The sequence below is a fragment of the Pipistrellus kuhlii genome, unplaced genomic scaffold, assembly GCF_014108245.1.
Source record: "Pipistrellus kuhlii isolate mPipKuh1 unplaced genomic scaffold, mPipKuh1.p scaffold_m20_p_1, whole genome shotgun sequence".
Lineage (NCBI taxonomy): Eukaryota > Metazoa > Chordata > Mammalia > Chiroptera > Vespertilionidae > Pipistrellus > Pipistrellus kuhlii.
The window spans coordinates 10,674,730-10,698,497 of NW_023425404.1; the positions used below are offsets into that span (position 1 = coordinate 10,674,730).

At 39.4% G+C, this 23,768-nt stretch overlaps 1 protein-coding gene across 9 annotated transcripts in view; it reads right to left on the reverse strand.

Moving 5' to 3' along the window:
• Window positions 1-1,710: 1,710 nt before the first annotated feature.
• The window catches only part of GPATCH2L (G-patch domain containing 2 like), a 55,302-nt gene continuing 33,244 nt past the window's right edge, over window positions 1,711-23,768 (reverse strand). For 4 of the 9 annotated variants that reach the window (XM_036430668.2, XM_045578429.1, XM_036430675.2 and 1 more), the window contains 3 exons: window positions 22,772-22,857; window positions 11,203-11,297; window positions 1,711-2,114 (listed from right to left, as the gene is read on the reverse strand). In XM_036430668.2, the coding sequence (XP_036286561.1) occupies window positions 1,942-2,114; window positions 11,203-11,297; window positions 22,772-22,857 (354 nt within the window). In that variant the 3' untranslated portion in view covers window positions 1,711-1,941. Of the gene's footprint in view, window positions 2,115-8,295; window positions 8,424-11,202; window positions 11,298-13,204; window positions 13,227-13,256; window positions 13,395-22,771; window positions 22,858-23,768 lie in introns of those variants that run through there. The other 5 variants (XR_006740975.1, XM_045578431.1, XR_006740976.1 and 2 more) reach the window with 4 other exon arrangements.

The following is a 23,768-nucleotide window of genomic DNA, read 5'->3' on the forward strand; positions in this document are numbered from 1 at the left end:
GTTGTATATATAAGTTATTTAGTTACAGGTAGAAAGAACTGTCAGGCAACATGCCATGAAGAAAAGATTCTACCTGAACTATGGAGGTCTTACTAGGCTATGATCACAGGACCAATCTCTGCATGAGCCACAGAGCTTAATGCAAAGAAAATGAAATTATATCCAAGGATTTCCCCCTCAAATCCAAAAGAAGTATGTTAGAAGCGTGTGCCTCTGGACACTATGGAGACTAGGTAAGAATGCACCTATGACAGTAAGATCCACTTTCATCACTATTCAGTAGTGCCATACTATATTCATCAGACATTCTACCTTCTCCATGGCTGGGTTACAGCCTGCAGGGGGCAGAACACTTCCCACCATATGAGAGCAAGGATGCTGTGTTGGCTTTAGCACTGCTCCTCACCCCACAATCTCCATGTCCCCTTCCTCCACCCTATTCCTTGTTAGGGACAACTGACATGGTCTCAGTCTTACATAAAGTGCCACATAACTTAGCTTAAGCCCCCTTTCCAACTAGACTCACGCCAACCCCTCAGACGAGGGAATCCTGGAGCCACCACTGCCAAGGGCTAAAATTTTCCGGGGACACAGTAAAGCAGCCTGCCACCATATGCAGTGTGAGAGAAAGGGGCACCTGCCCCTCAGGGACAGGAAGCTCTGTCCCACTCAGCACCTACTGGAGCATAGAAAAGTTCAGGTGCAAGAGGGGGCATCCCCTAGAACAGTGCCAGAGCAGTGGGCACTTAGAGACCAATGTCTGCATATTTCAGAGTAAACGTACTAAATTTGAACAAAACAAGAACCCTTCTATCAACCAGGCCCCTGAATGCAAGACACTCTGGGTAATCTTTTCTCTAGAAAGAGTGGCTTCCTCCAGCAGCTCTAGGCAGTCCCTTATTCCTCATCTTGACAAAAGAGCATCAACTTCAGGCATGGATGTGTACATAACTCTACACGCAGCTCAGCTGTCACACACATGGCAAATATAAAGGCATGTCAAAAGACATTTTTCCTCCCCAAAGTATAACCCCAAGAAGCCATTATTATAATAGAGTATGAATATCTGCTGCAGGTTATTGACCTGTAAACTAACAATAAAATCCCGTTTAATATGTAAAGGCTTACACTGCAACATGAAGTATAATATTAAGACACAATCCACTGACTATTCTAAGTTTGCTGTACAGTTAAACCATTTCATTACCTCATCTCTCTCCCTCTCCCTCCTTCTCTCTCTCTCTCTCTCTCTCTCTGTGTGTGTGTGTGTGTGTGTATAAAATGTTCTCTTTCCATAGAACACCAACTTTGGAGATGAGGCAAAGTACAAAGCAGCTACAAGACTGGAAGGAGACCCCAAGTCTATGGTGCTGGTGTCGCTTCTGAGGCTTCAAACTGAGACCATGGTGGATTTATCTGATTGGCAGTGTGAGTAAAGCAAGGCCAGGCTGAAAGGCAAGCCTTGCCTCCTGCAAGCACATTTCCACACACAGGTCTTAACTCAGTGTTTACATTTGTCTGGAAATGACTGCAAATTTGGAACTTTCTCAAGTGATATTAAAAGCTCTACACGGGAAGTATGCAAAGCAGTTACGAGTTAAAAAAAAAAAAAAAAGAAAAAAGACACACCTGCAAAAAAGCAACAGTTCTGTAACCGGAGCTATAGGTAACTGCTAAGATAGCAATAGCAATAACAAATATAGCATAGGATGACTTTTTAAAAAAATTGCTGCCCCAATACTTTACTTTTTTAAAAAGACACAGATTTCCACAATATGATTTTCTAAGAGAAAGAGTCCACTGCTTTGTTTGAAGAGGAAGGAGCCAGTCCTACTGATAAACAGACTGGGAATATCAATTGAGATATACAAGACTATATAACACAAAATCTAATATTGTTTCACAACACCCGCCGGCTCCTGGTGGACGATCTACTGCTATCTAGCTGCATCCAGGACTCTTTTCTTGTGGCATCTTAAAAAATGTGGCTGCAGCTGAATCGGCGGCTTTCTCTGGGGCAGAGGTCCTGACCAGCCACTCCGTATTGGGAGATTTCGGGGCCTGTGGCGCTGGTGCGATTGGCTCCACCACATCCGCAGGAACTGGTGAGATTGCTGCAATAAAAGGAAAAAGGGGAAAAATCCAGGGGAGGCAAATTAGAATGAGCAGATACTTCAACCCCAAATATTCTTAATCCTTATATCTTATGCCCTACTAACCCAAGTGGCCACATAAGGTTTTTCTTTTTTCTTTACAAAGAAATAAAGGCCAGATGTAACGAAGGTAAGCATTTCTCTGAGAAAATGGGTTTAAATGAACAAATAAGCAAATTCAGTAATACAAATTCATAATGTAGTAACTATCACTTCTTAAGCACTTACGTGCTAGGCACTGTATTATGTAAACACTGCATTCATAATCTTATTTCTTGCAAACTCTTAGAAGTAGGTATTGTCATCTCCATTTTCGGATCAAAAAATGAGCCATACGGAGCGGATAAATTTTTCAGGGACAAAACAGAGCTGGTTAAGTAGTAAGATTTAAACTCAGATAGTGGACTCCAAGCCCTATGTTCCCTCTGTCACACCCCATGACAATGTCACCAATAAACAGTGTGATAATAAGGAAAATGGTATAGTTTTTCAACAAGAATATAAAACACATTCTAGACAGAATAGTGATTGCTTATGCAGGGCTGCCCTGTATATTTTAGGACACTTACCATTCTGACCCCATCTACTGAATGCCAAAATTACTCTCTCCTTGGTCACTGGGACAAGTAAACACTGTCCTCACATTTCCAAATGTCCCCAAGCAGAGTAGTTAAACCACCTTCACAGCCACTGTGCCAATGGTGAATATACACCAACAAAAAGCAAAATGTAGAAAGCTCCATTTTAAAAAAATATTTTTTATTGATTTTTCACAGAGAGGAATGGAGAGAGACAGTTAGAAACATCAGTAAGGGAGAGACATCAATCAGCTGCCTCCTGCACACCCCCTACTGGGGATGTGCCCACAACCAAGGTACATGCCCTTGACCAGAATCGAACCCGGGACCCTTCAGTCCACAGGCTGAAGCTCTATCCACTAACCCAAACTGGCTTTGGCAGAAAGCTCCATTTTTACCCTACCATTCAGTAACTCCACTCCTGGAATGTAACCCAATAGAACAGTAATTTTCAAATTGTGGTCACAAGATCAATTTAGTGGGTCATGGCTAGTACTTTTTCTTCTTAATGAAAAGGAATAAAAAATATCAGATTGTACCCAAGAATTTATATACATACTAGAGGCCGATGCACAAAATTTGTCATCTGGAAGCTCATTTGGTTGTCTGGTCTAATTATATATATGTTTAATATATATATGCCTACATATATACTCAAACATAAATTCCTTACAGGGAGTTATTACAAAAATAATCATGCAAGCTATTATTAGATGGCGCAAGTACAAGGGTTTCTTGAGGGCAGTGGTTTTCAAATGTTTTATAACTTCAGATCACATCAGCAAGAAATACATTTGACATCACAACACAAATCAATCCAATCTTTCTCTCATGTTCATACACACACTCACTCATAATTTAACTAAAATTTCACAAAGCTATATTTAACATTACTCTATGGTCATTAACCAGTGCAAAACCTTACCCTAGAAAAACTTTTTCTTTGCTACATGATTTTTATTATGGCTAAATATACATAACATAAAATTTATCATTTCAATAATTTTAAGCATACATTTCAGTGGTATTAAGTACATTCACATTATTTCATAACCATCACCACCATCCATCTCCAGAACTTTTTCATCATCCTAAATGAAAACTGTTCATTTTCCTCTCCCCAACCTGACAACTATCATTCTACTTCCTGTTCCCATGAATTGACTATTCTAGGTAGCTCACATAACTGGAATTATATAATATTTGTCCTTTTGTGTCTGGCTTATTTCACTTAGCATAATGTCTTCATCCATGCTATTTCATTCTGAATCACGAAGGCACTCAGGTTGAATAGTATTTCATTGTATACAGAATATACCACATTTTGCTTACATATTCATCCAGCAATGAACATCTGAGTTGTTTCCACCTTTTGGTTATTGTGAGTGATGCTGCTAGAACACAAATGTATAAATAGCTATTTGTTTGAAGACTTTCAATTCTTTCAGGTATATACGCAGAAGCAGAATTGCTAGATTGTATGTTTATATGTATATATATATATATATATATAGATAGATATATTGAATATATATATATATATATATATATATATATATTTTTTTTTTTTTTTTTTTTTTTTTTTTTAAACAGTACAGAGGTCTTTTATTTTTTTGCACTTGTCATGCCATGAATTCATAAGGGAGCTCAGGAGCTCAGGAGCTCAGGCTCCTTTCCACTGCTTCTGACAACGTGCTTTTCTGGATGGAGCAGGCTGGCACTTCAGCTGAACCCAGAACCTTTCACTTTGGCTTCCTTCTTTTTCTGATCATTGTCCTTCACACGTTTCAGGAAGCTATCTCAGCTCTTCGAGTGCTTTATATGCTCAAGGTGTACATTAATCCTCTGGGCAAGAATCTTGCCCTTGTTTGTTTACAACAATGCCCACCGCAGGCTGGGTAACTGTAGGCTCCTCTAGTTGGCCATGGTGACATCTGTAGGGCATTCCTTTTTGAACAGTGCCCATTCCTTTGATGTCTGCAGTATCACCTTTCTTGTAGATTCACATGTGTGAGGCCAGAGGAACAGCTCCATGTTTTATGAAAGGCCTAGAGAACCTATAGCGGGTGCCTCTCCTCTTCTCCTTTGTGTTAGTCATTTTAATGAATTATTGGAAGACTAGTAACCCAGTACATGGATTAGTACACACTGAAAGGCAATTAATTAGAACATGGCTCACAGGGTGGGACTGGGAGAGAAGGGCCAGACATGCTCTGGAGCCAACCTTCCACAGTCCCTCCTCAGCATCTGCACTGAGCAGGGTCCCTCCAGCAGGTGGAGTCCCTCGGCCTGGCTTGCAGGGATCAGGATGAAACCGGCTCTCTGACATCCCCTGAGGGGCCCTGGAGTGTGAGAGGGCACTCTACAAAGCTGCTGTCAAACAGGGTGTAGAAGGCAAATGCAAGTGTGCAGTAAACCAGATTCAGGCTGACAGTGCCCCAGCAACAACATAGTCCACGGCCAAAGGTGGAATTGCATGACCCCCACGAGGATTTGGGGTTTCAGGGTGCGTCACCCAGGAACCACCGCTGCCAAGTCACTGCAGCTCAGCAGCTCCTGTGTTGAGTTTCTGCCTCCTGGTGATCAGTAAATGTCATAGTGACCAGTCAGACACAGCCTTTTATATACACTAAGTGGCCAGATTATCATGATCTCTGAACACTTAATAATCTGGCCACTCTGGGGTGTGCGTGCGTGCGTGTGTGTGTGTGTGTGTGTGTGTGTATTAGAGGCTCGGTGCATGAATTCATGCATGGATAAGGTCTGGCCAGCCTGTTAGGGGGAGGGGACATGGGCGATTGGTTGAACTCCTCGTGGAGGGGACAATTTGCATATTATATATAGGTTATACACTGAGTGGCCAGATCATTATGTGTTTAGAGATCATGATAATCTGGCCACTCAGTATATACAGATGGTATTTAATATAAAAAAAGTTATGTTTAGATTTTTGAGGAACACCATATTGTTTTCTCTAGCAGCTGCACTATTTTACATTCCCATCAGTAATCACAAAGGTTCCAATCTCTCCATATCCTTCCCACACTTGCTGTTCCTGTTTGTCTGTTCGATAGCCATCGTAAGGAGTATGAAGTGGCCCAGAAAAAGACTCTTGCATGTGTTCTCTCACAGAGAGGAGGGAGATTTGTACACTAAAGGCTCTGCTCTGTTTTTCACAATAGCATAAAATGGACACAATCCAAATTCCATCAAGAATGTTTAATTGTAGTATATTAATCCTACTCATGTAATATAACACCATATATATGGCAGAATGAAACATGAATGAATCTCAAGAATATAACTGGGTAAAACTTGAAATTATAAAATATGACATTCTATTTAAAAAAGATTTTAAAAACAGTCAAAACTAGATAATATACTATTTAGGGATACATATGTCTTAAAACTATTTTAAAAATCAAAGAATGATTAAGTGATTAACAAAAAATAAATATCAGGATAATGGTTACTTCTGAGGAGAGTAGAAAAAAGATTTTAAAGGTGATATTCTTTTTCTTAAAGTCAATGGTGGGTACATGGATATTTGCTATATCATTTTTCTTTACTCCTTATATATCTTCTATAAATGCTCTTTTATAGCCATTCAATATTTACTAAAAAAAAAAATTTTTTAACTTTAAAAACCATTTAAACTTTAAAAAGGCATAGTGGGCAATAAGAATCTGCCCTATGTCTCCCAAGACAAGAGTGAACCTAAAACAAAACTACTGAATCCAATCACTGGATTAGCATAATAAAGAGAGAAACATCAATGTAAGAAACGCAAATCAATTGGTTGCCTCCCACAGGCACCCCACCAGAGTCGGGGATTGAACCTGTAAAATTCTATTTTGACTAATAGAGTCTGTTCACATATTCATACAACAAATATCTAGTGAAACTGTTCCATGTGCTGAGTATTATTTTAGCAGCTGGGGGTACAGCAGCATCTCCTGCATCATTGGTCTGATATTCGGAATCCGATGTAACTAACAGGTTAACTGTTGATTACCCTTCTGACTAATGCTCCAAGGGCACTCATCCTATCCCAGAGAGACAAGTCAGAACAGGCTTTGGGATGGCACAATAGTCAGGGCTCTGAATACAACATCTTGTCATCCCGTTCTCCTTTACATACAGCCATGTGCTTACTTTGTGAAGGAATGGGATTTGTACACCAAAGACTCTGCTCTGCCATTCTGGTTAAGAAAATCATCTCAATAAGAAATGAAATATGTTTTTTACCAAAGGCCCGGTGCACAAAATTCAGGCACGGGGGTGGGGGGGTGGGGTGAGGGAGTAGTGGTGGAGAGGGATGTCCCTCAGCCAGGCCTGCACCCTCTCGCAATCCAGGACTGCTGGCTCCTAGCCTGCCTGCCTGTCTGATCGCCCCTAACCCCTCTGCATGCCTACCTGATCGCCCCCAAACACCTCTGCCTGCCTGCCTGATTGTCCCTAACTGCCTCTGCCTCGGCCTCCATGATACAGCTTAGTCCAAAAGGATGTCCGAAAGGTTGTTCAGCTATCTGGTCTAATTACCATATTACGTTTTTATTAATATAGACAGCTATTTAATCTCGTTTTAGAGGAAATAACCCATGTTTTCTTTTCCAGTTATATTCTTTCTTTTTTTTGTTTGTTTGTTTGTTAATCCTTACCCGACGGTATTTTTCCATTGATTTTTTTTTTTTTTTTTTTTTTTTTTTTTTAGAGGAAGTGGAAGGGAGAGGGAGAGGCAGAGAGAGAGAAACATCAATGTAAGAGACACAAATCAATTGGTTGCCTCCCACAGGCACCCCAACCAGAGTCAGGGATTGAATCTGCAACAGATGTACATGCCCTTGACTGGAATTGAACCTGGGACCCTTCAGTCTGCAGGCCAACTTTCTATCTGCTGAGCCAAACTGATTAGGGCTCAGTTACATTAAGAAAATATAAAGCAAATTCACTTTGTCATGAGGTAATGACATGTTGGGCATTTCCTGTTCTGGTGTTCTGGGTGTTACAAGCATGTTTATACTGTCACTCACTCAGATCCATGGTGGCTCTGTGCCCCATGCACCTGTGTTTATAAAGCCATCAAGAGAAAGAGTGTGGATGTTAAAAGAAAATAAAAGTGCTATACTTTCAAGAAGGATCTACTCAATGACCTTATGAAAAGATCCTTTTCTTTGGCCTCTTGTTATTACTAGAACAAAAAGGCAGGGCACGCTAGTCCTTTCTGCTCTGCACCTCTATAGCCTTATTAATATCTTTAAATTCAGTCAATTTCAACTCAAAACTTTCCACCAGTGGAGGAGGAGCAAGGGGGGAAAGATTTGTGGCTGCATGTTTAAGAAAGAAGCTGAATTCATCACAGTGACAGGGGAGAGTGTTGGCAGAGATGTGAGCTATTTATTCTTTTAGGAAAATCCTATAAAGAATGACACAAGGAAGCCTCTATCTGCAGTCTTGTTCATCACACTGGTGAAGAATCCGATAACAGATGTATGCAGCAGCGTGATTTAGTGCCAGGAGCTGGCCCCTGATGTGTATTAATACAGCGGCAAAGCGGAACGCACCTCTCTTCATCAGTCATTTCTATAAAAGAGGTGGAATCCGAGATGGCCCAGTGTTAGGCAGAGCAAGCCCATTTGTTCTACTGACTGATGGTGTGGGCTCAGGCTATGTCCTTCACCTCCATGGGGCACTCAGGTTGTGGATAGAAAAGAAAAAAAAAAAGAAAGAAAACGTTCAGTGAAGCAAGCCTTAGTCAACAAGTGAGGGGAGGAGTTTGGATCAGCAGGGAAATGTTTAATGCTCAAATCTTGTTTAATACTTCCCAGAAAATTTCCCGATTTGAATACAGAATAAAGATTTTAAATTCTTCTCAACAGTTCTCTTATAAACAAAAGCAAAAAACAGAAGCTGGACATTAAAGAGAAAAAAAGAACAAAAAGGTAAAACAGGGGAGACTGTGCTTCCGATACCACAGACTGGATGAGGACCTGGGTTGTGAGCAGAGTCATAGTTTGGAACCAATCCTATCCTATAGAAGACCAAGAGTGCAGCTCTAGAGTCATAGGGAAGCCAGTCTGACCTTGGCTCTGCAATGTACCAACCATGTGACCTTGGGTAACTGATTAACCTCTCTAGGGCTCAAATATATCATGTGTACTGGAAATAAAAGCAGCATCCACCTTATACAGTTGTTGCAAACATTAAGTGAGATAATGTATGCAAAGGGTTTAGCTTAGGATGGCTATGTGGAAATCACTTAAAAAATTTACTATAGTCATTAGACCTGTGATTAAGATTATCCATTATCATGACAATCTTAGTCTTTTTTTTTTATAAATACATTTTTATTGATTTCAGAGAGGAAGGGAGAAGGGAGATAGAAACAGCCATGATGAGAGAGAAAACATTGATCAGCTGCCTCCTGCACAACCCACACTGGGGATGTGCCCGCAACCAAGGCACATGCCCTTGACCGGAATCGAACCTGGGACCCTTCAGTCCGCAGACCATCGCTCTATCCACTGAGCCACACAGGTTTCGGCAGACAATCTTAGTCTTACCCATTATCAAGCAGTCTTCTCAAACTGAAGCTGCCGGTTTGGCTCAGTGGATAAAGGTTTGGCTCAGTGGATAAAGCCTCGGCCTGTGGACCAAAGGGTCGCAGGTTAGATTCTAGTCAAGGGCACAAACCTTGGTTACAGGCTCCTCCCCAGCCTATGCCCTGGTCAGGCCTCAGGCAAGAGACAACCAATAGATGTGTTTCTCTCACATCCATGGTTCTGTCTTTCCCTCTCTTCTACTCTCTCTAAAAGATCAATGGAAAAATATCCTCAGGTGAGGATTAACAACAGCAAAACAAAACAGAAACATCAAACAGAAGCTTGAAGAGGTCAATTTCAGAGCATGCTGAAATTAACTAAGTAAAGGTAAGGGAAAGACTTCCCCATCTGTCAGAGGTCTACTCTCTATTCAACAATTAATTGCTCTGCTCTATGTATAATATACGTAAATACATACTTTATTATAATATATAGTCTTTTCTGAAGAAAATAAAATAATTTATGATATACTCAATTTCCACAAAATGAAGTCATTATCATCAAGAAAAGAACTGTAGCCGAAACCGGTTTGGCTCAGTAGTAGAGCGTCGGTCTGCGGACTGATAGGTCCCGGGTTCGATTCCGGTCAAGGGCATGTACCTGGGTTGCGGGCACATCCCCAGTAGGGGGTGTGCAGGAGGCAGCTGGTCGATGTTTCTGTCTTATCAACGTTTCTAGCTCTCTATCTCTCTCCCTTCCTCTCTGTAAAAAATCAATTAAAAATATTTAAAAAAAAAGAAAAAGAAAAAAGAAAAGAACTTTAGGTGGTTACGAGAGAAGGGGACTGAGGATAGGTGAAAGAGGGAAGGAAGCCAACTGTATGGTGACAGATAATAACTAGACTTTTTGGGGTGGACACTTTATAATGTATATAGATGCTGAATTATAATGTTGTACACCTGAAACTTACATAATAAAAAGACAGAAAGAAAAACAAAAGAAGTGTAGGTATTTCTGATAGGTCTTATAATCAGATATGATCTTTTCATTCAGAGTAATTCATCCTAAACTGTATTGAAATAACCTAAAGGACTGTCTATGATTACCAATTACATTTAACTATTTTCCCTTAACCCCAAAGAAAAAGATCTATAGACATCCAATGTTCAGCTTATTTTAAAAACAAACAAGCTAATATAAATAACTATCCCCCTTTGTTTTAATTTAAGAATAACATAGATGTAGTTAGTGCATAAATCATAAATGTATGTAGTTCAGTGAATCTTTACATATGAATATACTCATGTAATCCCCACCTAGTTCATGATACAGAACATTTCCGGCATCCAAGAGATTTTTTTATGTCCTCTCCTGGTCACCAGTGATAAACCACTATTTTGGTTTCTACCAACTAGTAGTTTTTCGCAGAAAATTTAAAGTTTTTAACTTGAAAAGCTGTTTTTTACTAAGAATTTCATGACAGGTAAAATATTAGCACTCTACTATACATAAAAACAGTGAGAATTTACTGTACTGTATACTAAATTAAAAAGTAAATAAACCCATGTGGCTCTTTGCCTACTGACTAAATGCCACCCTAATGAGATTTTCATTAACAAAGATCTAATTTCTTATCTGTAATAGAAAAAAAAGTGCAAATGACTGAAGATTATTTTTACTGAAATATAGGGATTCAAACTCAAGAAACCTGTGCGACACAGTGAAAACACAGACTGCAGGGTCAGACAGAACTAGGTTTAAATTCTTAAAATATGTCTAACCTTGAAAAATTACTTCTTACATTCTCTGTTTTCTCACATAAAATGGGAATAAAATGGCCTATCTTATCATAAAAGTTAGGCGGAAGGGTATATAAAACACATAATTCAGTATCAGGTGCTCAACATATAATAACTAGGGTATAATTACCTGCATTTGGGTTAGACAGAGATGCTGTGGCCACAGGCTTCCGTTTCCTCTTGATGTCACGTGAGCATGGGGGTCCCAAGTGTAGGCTTGCCTGTCTGCAGAGGTAACAAAGAAAACATACTATTTCAACTTCATAATTCTCATTGTTTAAGACACTATGTCCAGCCCAGATAAAATCCTTGACCCAATATAGATATACTAACAAAATCAGCAGCAGCTTTTGCCATCAAGTGTCAATACAAGATCATTCACAATTAATCATAATTCACTCTTTACTCACAAAATACACCCAATTCTGAACTTTTTACCTGATTAGCAAAATGGCAGACATTCAAGATTAATTTCAGTAAATATGTGTTTCATTACATGCTGATTTTTGTACATTTTTCATAAAAACTATAAACCTCAATTGTTTTAAGCTCACTAATGAAATACCTACTCCCAAGCGGTAACATATTGAAAAGTTTAATGCTGCATGAACACAGATATTTGCATAGAATTATAATAAGAAATTTAACCCTTCTTTCACTATACATCCGCATTTTTAATAATGTCTGCATAGCAGTTTCTGGGATTTTTAAAAATATAAATTATGTGCTAATAACGTGTTCCCTTTCCAAATGTTCAGCTTATTTTAAAAACAAAACAGTGAGAGCTTCAACATTAGAAAAGCAAAAGATTCTCTGAAAGACAACGGGCTATTTTAGTTCCCCACTTCCTCCTTCCTCTCAAACTAAATGGATATGATGTGATTCAGACCAAGCTGAGTCTCATCTTTACACAAAGCTTTCCCTGAGCATTCAAGGCCTTACCTACCATGAGTTACTATTTAACTGCTGTACATATATCTTGTTTCCCTAACGAGGCTTAATCTTCTTGAGAACAGGGACCATATTTGTATTTCTTTCATAATTTTCCGATGTTCTACCAATCTCAGCAGAAGGCACACAACTGATTCCCCATTAAATATCTATTGACTAGAACTGATATGAATGAATAAAAGTTCTAAAAACCAATAGTCAATTGTACATTTAAAATGGTAAATTTTGTTATGCATTTTTTATCACAATTTTTTTTTTAAATAGCCAGTATACATAACATATAAAAAGAAATCCAGTAAAATTATACCAGATAAACTCCTAATTAGTAGTCCTAGCTGGGGATCAAGTCTCATGGCTTGGTAAACTTGAAACTGAACTCTCAGTCAAATCTCTGAGTTAGCAAGGTAACAAGACAACTGAATGGATAAATTTTTTTTTTGGGGGGGGGGGGCGCGAAGGGCCTGCCTATCTGGTAACTGTCACAGTTTAAAAGTACATATATGTAAGTGCTCTCCCTTACTCCCTCCCTTCTTTCTTCTCTCCCTCTAGCTCTTTCTCACAAGCTCTTTTCTCCAAATAGCAAAAGCTTAAGACCATCCAATTTATAAGAAAAGATGAAAATTTGGGCATAAGAAATTTTTTAGATTGCAAGGAACACCAAAATAGGCAGAGTCACACTAGAAAGCCAGTGGTTTGGCAAAGTCCATCCACTTTTTATTGATCACTCTTGTCTATATGGGAAAAAGAGTTAACTTTAAGTATCCCATGAGTAGTTAATTCCAAATTCCAACGTGAAATGTGTGAATGTAAGTGTGTAAAAAAAACAACTCATCTTTCATACCTTACGTAAGTTCCGAGAATAAGTCTCAATCAGCGTACTGATTTAATAAGAAAGACAGATGACAGAATGCCAAAAGTAGACAGGCCTTTAGTCTAAATATAGAGATAGTATGGTAATTCCTTTTGAAGCCAGACAAAGGCAGAAAAGAAACTGATGCTATAAAATTTGTTTCTCCTCAAAACAGAAATTAAAGAATAGTTTCCATCTTTTCTACAAACAAGGTAGTTTAGTAAGTTCAGCCCCAAACACACAGCCTAGGCACTTTGTTCTAATTCAATCCTGCTTCTCCCAACGTACTTCAGAAAGAGAAACAGTAAAGGGAAAGTTCATATTCATGCACTTTCTTCTTTACTGGAAGCTCATTTAAGAACTCTTCAAAACTTCTTAGATTAAATGTAACACCATTTCTTCAAACTAAATACTGTTATTAGACATCAGGACAGTGGTACATTTGAGATGCAGGGTGTGGGGAAGAGGGCAGTGGCTAGGAGCTTCTGGGGTTCTTTCTGATAATGTTCTGTTTCTAGATGCTGAAAATTCATCAAGTATATATTTATCTATAAACTTTTCTATATGTACATTGTCCTTCAATTAATTAAAAAACATTGTTTCTTCAAGATCAATGTTTGTAAAATGCTGGGTTTTAGGAAACATGCAAAATGAAAAGCCTAAGAAAGGTACTTAAAAGGGCTTTAAGATATTAATTCTTAGAGTATCAACTTGGGCTGAACTAAATAAATACTGCCTTTTATTTATACACTCTTCATCATTTTCACAGCTCTGCATGTTTGATATATGTCAGTAAGATGGTTAAGGGCACCTATTATCTAGTATATCACCACTCCTTATGGCCTTGGTCAGTATCATTTATCTCACTTTTTTAAGGAATGACACACTTTGGAGTAAAAAGGTAAATTTATGTACCAATGTTTAAATTTTTGACCATTTAAATAGAAATACTGTGGTTTTAAAAAAATACGGTACTTATTTAAGTAAAATGAAAACAAGTATTACTTACCTGCAACTATGCACATAGGTTATTATACTGCACTATATTCTGCAATGTCTTTCGGGGACTGCTGTGAACAGAAAGGCTCAGGTGGTCCTTATGATGCCCTGTCCCTCTGGGCCACGGTCCTTGAATCCCCATTCTTCCCTGCTCATTGATGGTACGGGCTTCAGGGTTAATTGTCCTACATTAAATGCCACCCCACCCCCCACCCCCAAACTGCTAAGCCTCCAGCCTGTTACTTTTCTCTGAAGTAAACATTCTACTTCTACCACCTCATTCCTAGTTAAATTCTGGGGAGGGAGAAAGATAAACAGTCCAATTACTTGTTTTGGGTTTTAAATGGACACTAGTTATAGGAAAATCTACTTTTCCCTGTGACGGCTCTGTCTGCTTGGGAAAAACCTTAGAGGACTAAAAAGGAAGAGAACCCAGAGCAAGCCTGGAGAAAGCAGGAGGAAGCTGGTGCTTGCAGCAAGAGGACTTAAAAGGAGACAGGACATGGAACCCGCCAAGCTGCAGAGCACATTCAGAACACAGGACAGCCCTGGTCAGGAATAATGAATAATCTATGTGAGGCTGGAACCTGAGCATGGGGCAGGTAACTGCTGCAGCCTCAGCTTCCTATTCAAGAGGTAGTTTCCATTTTTTGTTTATCCCAAAATAATTGCATATCAATCAATTGCAGACATAAAGAATCAAGATGAGAAGAAAAAAATACATTGATCTACCCATTTCATTTTGTAGTACTGAACCACCTTGGCTTTTTTTTTATTTTTAACTAGTGGCCCAGTGCATAAAACTCATGCACTGGGGGAGGAGATTCCCTCAGCCCAGCCTGCACTCTCTACAATCAGACATCCCAATCTGGGACCACTGGCTCCTAACTGCTCACCTGCCTGCCTGATCGCCCCTAACTGGCCTCCCCTGCCGGCCTAATCTCACCCCCAACTGCCTCTGCCTGCCTGATCACCTCTAACTGCCCTCCCCTGCTGGCCTGGTTGCCCCCAACTGCCCTCTGTGTCTTTCTGTTTTTCTCAGTAGTCCTCCAGGCTTCCCTGCCTGCCTCCCAGTCTCCCTCTTCCTCTTTCCTGGCTGGGAGGGGGCAGGGCCAGTGGGGGTGGCTCCACACTCTGCCTGCCATCCCTTCTATCCAGGCCTCTTCAGGCCCAGTCTGTTTTGTTTCCTCATTCCAAGAGCGAGCTGGGAGGGAAGGAAAGAAAGGGAAAAAAGGTTGTGAGCTGGTGGGCGCTGTGTGTGTCTGTGCATGCGCGAGGTTGTGAGTGTGAGTGCAGGCTAGCCTCTCCCATCACCGTCTCTGCTGCCACAAGTCCCCTCCCACCAGAGCCTGCTGCATGAGCAGCCTGGGCATTAGATCAAGCCTCCGACATTGTGGATGTGACGGACCCAGAGTTTTTATATATTAGGATGTGTTGTTTCTTTAATTTGTGTTATTTTACTCTGACATTATCACTGTCTACTCACAAGATATAAACTGAAAGGGCAATGAACAAGTGAGATATCACAAAGGACATGGAAAAAGAACTTGAGCTTCCCCTTCTAAACACAAAGAGCCCCCTCCCTATAGGTAGAAAGGGGAGATGATTTAACTAGATTTTTAAAAACTCTTTTTCAAGAGCACTGTACAGTTGTTTGTGTGTTGCAAAACGAGGTACTTTATATGAGGGGACCTTTCAATTATGTAGGGGGCAAGAAAAGCTAGATATAAATTAAGCTAAAATGTCTATTTTTTAAGCTAAAATGTCTACCAAATTATTAAACTTCCTTCTCAACTGAAGCAGCCAATGTTTACCAGAATGATGTAAGAAGATTTTAAAAAATACACAACCCCCACCATGCTGGGGTGGGAGAAGAATCAGTAATTATGTTTATTTTCAAATTTCTTCTCAAGTACTAGTAATACCAATAAGTTTCTACTCATTGTGGAAATTACTAAGCTAAAAAATATATCAAATTTCCAAAGCTAATAAACTAATCAATAAAAGAGATCTAAATATTTAACTTAAAGAATAACAAGATGATTAAAATTAATGTAAATTTAGACAAAAATACTGTTCCTCAATATATAAGCAATTAACCTACAAAAAAGACAGGCTAGGCTTGTTCTGTTTCATCTGATGGAGCCTCAGTATTCCTCAGCCCTACTTCTTCACAGCATGAAGCCAGGTCAGTACTTCCCCTAAAAGCATCATGTTCAACAACATTCACCAAAAGAATGCATAGGGGAAATGAGCATTAAAAGCAACAAATACAGTTTTTAAAAATTTCTTACTTCAACCTGCCCCATGTTTCAGGTTCGATCCCCAGTAGGGGGTGTGCAGGAGGCAGCCTATTGGTGTTTCTCTCTCATTTTGATGTTTCTATCTCTCAATCCCTCTCCCTTCTTCTCTCTAAAATCAATAAAAATATACATTTTAAAAAAATTCTTACTTTAGGAAAAGTCACTACATTCATACCATATATAAGTGTGAAGGTGAATGCTAAAGATGAACAATTAATTGAAAGAGTATTCTGTATATCCTTGCATAAACACATTTCTATTATATTTTTTTACTGCAGGTAACCAAAAGATCAGGTGAGTTTTTAAAACTGCAGTGTTACTTAGGAAACTGGGCAGATCACTATGTCCCTGGGGCAGTAATGTACTTTTAGGGGGGAAAATTACTTTGAGAAAAACATGCATGTTTAATAGAGCCAATGTTGGCAAAAAATAACTGAAGTGACTGCTTTAGATTTAGAACAAAGATGTTTAGAGTCACTCCTAAGGAGAGAAAAACAGTCTTTATCTGCCAATGTCGAACTAATTTAAGGAATAGTTCACCTTCAAAAATCATTCATTTTTAAAACCCAATGGAAAATTCATTATTTTGCATAAAATAAGATTTATTGTGAAAAGCTATTTATTTGCTATACTATTCCTTAAACATTTACAAATTGTAACGTCAAGAAAAAATTATTAATATTTCTAAGAACCAAAGTTCATGTATATCATATATTACAATTATTCCCCTTAATTACTAATCTATTCACCTCAATTACTGTTAACAGTAATGTATGAAGGCCTATCCTATGTAAAGCACTATGCTGAGTGTGGAGAGGGTATCCACAAACTGACTGAGCCCAGTGCCCTCCCACCGGGAGCTCACAACATAGTGAGGGAGGTTGATGCATAAAGAACTAACAGACACAGACTGCGATGCAATTAAGGAACAAGCAAAGTGCCAAGGTAAATTGGGGGCAAACAAATTAAATCTAGGGGAAAAGAGACACCCCTTTCCTCGCCTGTGTTTTATCTTCAGAGCTAACTGGCTTTTATGAAACACCCAGTAGGGGAAATATTTTCACAGACTTACACATAGCAAAGGATCCAGGCCTCTGACACCTGAAGCAACTAAGGAGAGAAAACCGCTACACAATTATAGGACACAGTGGAGGTTTATTCAACAGGAAGAGATCCTAGCAATTCCACTAGCGTGTTCACTCAAAACTAACCCTCAGTGGTCTGTGACAAACGGCTCACTAACACCTGAAAACTCTCTGTAACCCACTTCCCTTGGCTGGACCAAGGCTGACACATCGTGAAGCTGTTTCATGCCACCCACAGGAGCAGAACAGATTCACATCAGTTGGAAAGATGGGTTTAGTACAATGGCAAAACAGAGAGAAAAATGCTTTCATCACTCCAGTTAGGCAGGAAGATGCCAGCTGGCTGATAGCTGCTATAAACAAGACCCTCCAACAGAGGACAAAGACTCCAGAACTGTGTACTATATAATGGGAAATGCCAGTAGAACTGGCAGCATTATGGACAATTTTACAGCAGAAACACTTCTCATACGGCCAAAACTGAGACACTAAAGAGGTGAGCAAGAGCTGCTGGGCATCACAGCATCCCCAACAGACAGAGGACTAACAAAAGGTTCTTTCCCCCAAGCCCCGAGGTAAAACCTGGGGCTGTTTACTATGGCTCCAAAGGTCAGAAATAATAGCATGAATTGAGTCTTCTTCTTGCTCTTTGAAACTCCTTGTCAAATGGCACAGCCAGCTGGGCACACAACTCTGATATGCAGATCATAACGCTTGTGAACAGATAAAATGAATTACAATGAGCACAGCCTATCATATTTCAAATCTCTAATGGGCAGGAAGGTCTCTCTTTTATACCCATATACAGTCCAAATGCCTCCTCTTATAGTCCATTTGAGGCCATTTAAGCACCTCAAGAATCTGTACACATCTCATTAGTGAACAGCTTCTGGAAGCCAACTCAGTTTGTAAAACTTTAATTATCCTAAGGACAAGGTAAGGTAGTAACTATATAACAAAAATAATATTAGCTACTAGTATATGAAATATTCAAATATACATTTCATTTTGATCACTAGACCAACAAATATTGATATTCTATTTTACAGATGAGGAAATTGAGGTATGGTAAGGTCAAGTCATTTGCCCAGGTAAAGCCAAGAGTCTTACCTGGGTTTAGTATCCACTAATATGAGACTGAGAGCTTCACAAGAAATAAATGGAAATGGTGATGCATTACCAAAACGCAAGGAAAACAAAACCCACAGCTGCCATGTGACATTCAAAAACTGTAACTGGTGACTTGTGCATCATGCAGAGAGATATAGCAGCTGGTAAGCTCCAGTTTGGGTTTTCTAAGGCAATAATGGTAAAAAAGCTATCCTGGATAATCAATAACTGTCATTTTGGGAAAAGCTGCCTACAGCACTAGCTCCTTATTACTATTCTCTGAGTTCCTGACAGCAATACTACTGCCTCTACCAGAACACCAATCACACCATCTGCTGGAGCAGCAGCAATTCTTAACACCAGCACCAAGTATAAACTATTTTAATAGTAACAGTCCAATACTAGCAACCTAAATAACCAAACCTAAACATCTGGTTTAAGAATTTCATCCATAACCCCACCCAGCAACTCCTCCCACATGTTAATCACTGCGTGCAAAGCACCGAGCTAACCCCTAACACTCTTCTCACTGACAGAAGTTCTTAAAGCTAAGAGATGTCCCGTGTTCTACCTCCCACAAAAAATCATGCTCACAATATCAAAGCACAGAGCTCATGCCAATTATGAGATTTCCCGTTAAGCAAATTACAAAGCACCACTCATAAAACCATATGCATCTAGGGCAATAGTTCTTAACCCTGGCAGCATATCAGAGTCACAGGGAGCTTTAAAATAATGCCAGTGCCTGGGACTCATCCCAGGCCAATTAAGTCATAATCATGGGAAGTGGGACCCAGCGTGGATATTTTTTTTTAAAGGTTCTCAGGTGATTCAAAAGTGCAGCCAGATTTGAAAACCACCAAATTAAGTATTCCTAAAGTGGTATTTCTGAAAACCTCTTATCCCACAAATCTATAAGGTGGCACAACCTCCACAAAGACTCTTCCCCCCCATCCATTGTGCCTGCCATCTGGGCTGTATTAAAATGAAACATCAATAAAATGACCTCTTAAAAATCTCGGTCTCATTATTTCTTTGTTTATAGCAATGAAATACTAAACAAGAAAGTCACTCATAGCCCCCAAGCGGCCTCCAGGCCTCCTGCTGAAAACCAGAGCTGTCTTAGGATGCGGCAGAGAGGAGGTGGGTAAAGGCTCCTCACTCTCTGCAGTAGAGTGTGGAGGACTGCGGAATTGGCCAAGTCCAGGCAGGAAAGAGCCTCAGCTCAATAACCAGGCGGAGGAAACCTTCACAGTTCAGACACGGTTATCAAACTCTTTGTGCTCTTAAAGGAGAGTAATTATAGGCATGTGAAAAAAGAAAAGCACTCCCTGAGGAACTCTTCCTCACATGCTTCCCGAGAGGCACTAGGGCCATTAAAAATTCCATGATGAAGAGGAAAAACAGCCTGGGAACAGCCAGGAGGCAATACAGCAAATTAATACACCAGCCCTCCTCAGGGAAAGCTGTGATAAAACAGGAAACACTTCTCTCTCCGCCAAATAAAATTATACCACTAATGATAACATAGTCACCACACACACACAAATCGTTCTAATGATGGGTGTGAAATTCCCAGGGCTGCCCAGATGCTTTGAAAGAAATTTTTCCTACTACAGATAAAATGGAACAAGAAAAAGATAAAATTTCCATTAGAAACAGTTTTCTATCCCGTCATTCACCTGCCTCTTCCCTACCGCCACTCTTTTAACATTCCCCTTTCTAGGTGACAAGCTTTGTTAAGTCGTCCACTTTTCACAAATCCCACCATCCAGTTCTGAACCCACTCTCATCCCTCAGTCACATGAAACTAGACTGCTTCTTCTTTATGAGCCCTTGCCAGCAGGAACCCCACTATTCCAAAGGCAGGAGAGGGAGCCCCAGGAGCTCAGTGTCTCACCATCCACAGATTCTGAACACTGCATAGAGATCACTTGTGCTGATCATTCCCATAGATTAGTGGTCACCAAACTTTAGTGCACCTCATTTGTAAAAAGTTTGAACGAACCCACCATATATATGTAATATATGACACTGCATGCAAGAAATAGCTGTAAGACCCACTGATTCTGAGAGAAATGGAGTCACAATAAATTCACCAGGAAATTCAGGAATTGGATTGTTATGATGATGTTCCAGAAGACTGACATGATTGTCCTTGAATAAATGAGTAAATTCTTGATACAGTACGATTCTCAGTTTGTCTGGTTTGTGTTGACAACTACCGTACTACCGTACCATATACAGGTAATAAATTTCCTTTATTTTCATTTAACAAAAAAAAAAAAAAAAAAAAAAAGAAATAGCTGTAAGAGGACAATTATGTGCCGCTAGACTACATATGAACGATTTAATAAAAAGAATTAAGGATAAGAAAATAAATAAATGTAAATGTAAACACTTTGCCTTCCCCTTCTCCCAAAGAACTCACTTTGTATCCACTACCCTAGAAATGATGTCTAGAAGGACAAGCTATGAGCTGTAATTGTCCATATTCTCTCCCCTTGCTTTTAGGCAGGGTGGAGAGCAATAAGCAACATTTCCCTGGAGCTGAGTGCCCCAAAAGCAAACCTAGACTTCATTATACTTCCAAATCTAGCTACAAGCACTGCCAGCAAGAGAATGAAAATAATGATATGGATAATGAAAAACATAAAAATACAAGAAATTGACACTCACTCCAAGGGGATAAGGTTTTAAAGGCAACAGCAAACCTGATAAAAGCATGGATATTGAGCACAGCACAGCTCAAGGTAGCAGAGGTAAAGGAAAGAAGGCTAATAATCCACTTTCAGCATCTGACATGATGCAGTGCTTCTTATAGTCTTACCAAAAAAGTATACAAGGCCATTATTTCATTTGGTATTAAGACAAAAGCTTGAGGATTGCTTACTTAGGGATTGAAATTTTGTGTCTCCAAGATAGCTTGCACAAACCTCCTCTAAGAAAACCTCCCTGAGCCTCTAAGCTAGAAAGCCCCTCCTCTGTGCTTCATATCAATGTCGTGCAAACCTGTATGCACTTATTACTCCATATTGCAATTGTCAATTTCCACACCTGGCTTTCCCACGACAATAGGAGCTCCTTAAGGTATTACCTCAACAAAGACCCTGCCACGTAGTAGGGTGTCAGCAAATGTTGAATGAATGAATGAATGAATGATGAATAAATTGCAATCTACTGAAGAAAAGGCCATATAGTAGTTTATCAACATCCCACAATTTTCCACTTTCCTAGTAACACCATTTGTGATGGTCTCTCTTTTCAAAAGACTTTCCCCATTTAAATACTACTTCTCCTAGAAGGTCTGGCAGCAGTTTATGATACAGAGTTTGTTATAGCCCACAGTGGAAGTTCTACTTATATCCATGAAAGAATAACTTCTTTGTGCACTCTAAACACATCCGTTTAAGAACATATTAGGGGGGAAAATCATCAGAACCTTGGAAAGAAATTCACTGTACTACTATAAACAGAAAAAGTCCTTTGGTTCAGCCTATTAACTGCTCTTTTGTACACAATAGTCCTGCTGGCAGATGCTACAATAAAAACCATATTTACTTTCCATGTCACACAACTTAAGAGAATTTATATTGAGAGGCGCTAAATTCATTCTGCTATGTGGGCTCAGGATTCATTCTGACAAATGTATACTAAATGCCTAGTAAGTGCTAGACACAGCATTAGATGCTGGGGATATATCAGGAAACAAGACAAGGTCCCTTGCACTTTGAAGTTTATAGTATAGTTGGGGGTGGGGGAAGCCCAATAAACAAAGTCATTTTAGACAATGTTAAAGCTCAAAAAAAAAAAAAAGAAAAGAAAAGAAACAGATAATAAGCGAGTGGTAGAGGTGGCCCCTTTAAACAGGATGGTCTGAGCGGTTCCCCCTGAGGAGGCTGAAATGAGAAAAAGCCAATCCGGGGAACTGCTATAAGACCATAGTCCAAGTAAAGAGAGCACGTGTGAAGGTTCAGAGGCAGGAAAGGGTTGCTACTTTTGAAAAACAAAATGGTGCTCCCTGGTGCAGCTGGATCCCTCCCCCAGTGGAGATGGAAGAAGTTTATGAAAGGGGTTTGGATATACAGGCAGAAGTCAGATTATGCATAATTTTGCAGGTCATGGCAAGGATCATTAATAATGTCTCTGAAGATGGGGCTTGTAGAAGAAATATGAAATATGAGCCAGAAAACTAGGTCAAAGTTGAAACTTAAATCACATACTGGTCACATGACCATAGAGAAATACCTTGCTACTTTGCCTCAGTTTCTGCATCTGAAAACATTGACCTCAAAAGGTTGTTGTAAAGACACTATACACAAACACATTTTATAATTTAAAAGGTATTGTAAAAAGAAAAATGGCATTGTCTGGAAGAAACAGTCGCAAGAAGACAATTACCTGGCAGAGCAGTGTGCAGGTGAACACCGTCGGTGAGAAGCGTCAGCGAGAACATCCAGGGAGTAAAGCGGAGAGAGGGGATTAAACTGCAATAATGAATAAAGTTATTTTAGTAAAGCATTTATGAAACAGACAGAATTAGAAAGAGTAACCTGATACTTGATTACTTTTTCGCTTTTACCGTTCAACTCCTTTGCTGTCCCACAGACACCCTTAAGTAAGGTTTTGAACATCCAACAGTGTATGTACCCTAGCACACCTCATCTACCACCCCCAAAAACTATTCTTTTTCAAAAACTTCTGATAAGCAATAATCACTTAAATAGCAGAGGACAGTACAGTGGACCCTTGAATATTCACGTATACTTCTGACTTCCTAAAAACTTAACTACTAACAGCCTACTGTTTTCCAGAAGACTTGCTGATAATATAAACAGTCTGTTAACATATAGTTTATATGCTCTGTGTATTATACACTATATTCCTGTAAGAAGGCTAAGAAAAAAAAGTTACTCAGAAAATCATAAAAAAAAGAAAATATACTTCAGTATATTTTTAATTTGTGTATAAGACAACCTGCACAGTTCAAATGAATGTTGTTCAAGGGTCGACTGTACTTTATAACTGACATAACGGAAACTTACTTCTGTTGATTATCATCCCGTTGGGGCTAAGAAAACTAGCATAAAATTACCTTTTCATTTCCTTATCCTAGCAAATAACTGGTTAGCACATACCAGCATCATAGTGTAAACAGAACTACATTAAAAATTAGAATAATGAATGTTTAGTTCCAGTCTACCAACTGAACTGTCATGTATTAAAAACTGCATAATCACTTTAAACTTTACTATCCTCACCTGGGAAATGAAAGTACTGCTTTCTGTCTTACCTATTGTAAAGGACTTTTATGAGGGCTGAATGAAATATTGCTTTCACAGTTTATAAAGTAACCAGGGGGACCAGTGCATGAAATTCATGCACAGGCAGGGTCCCT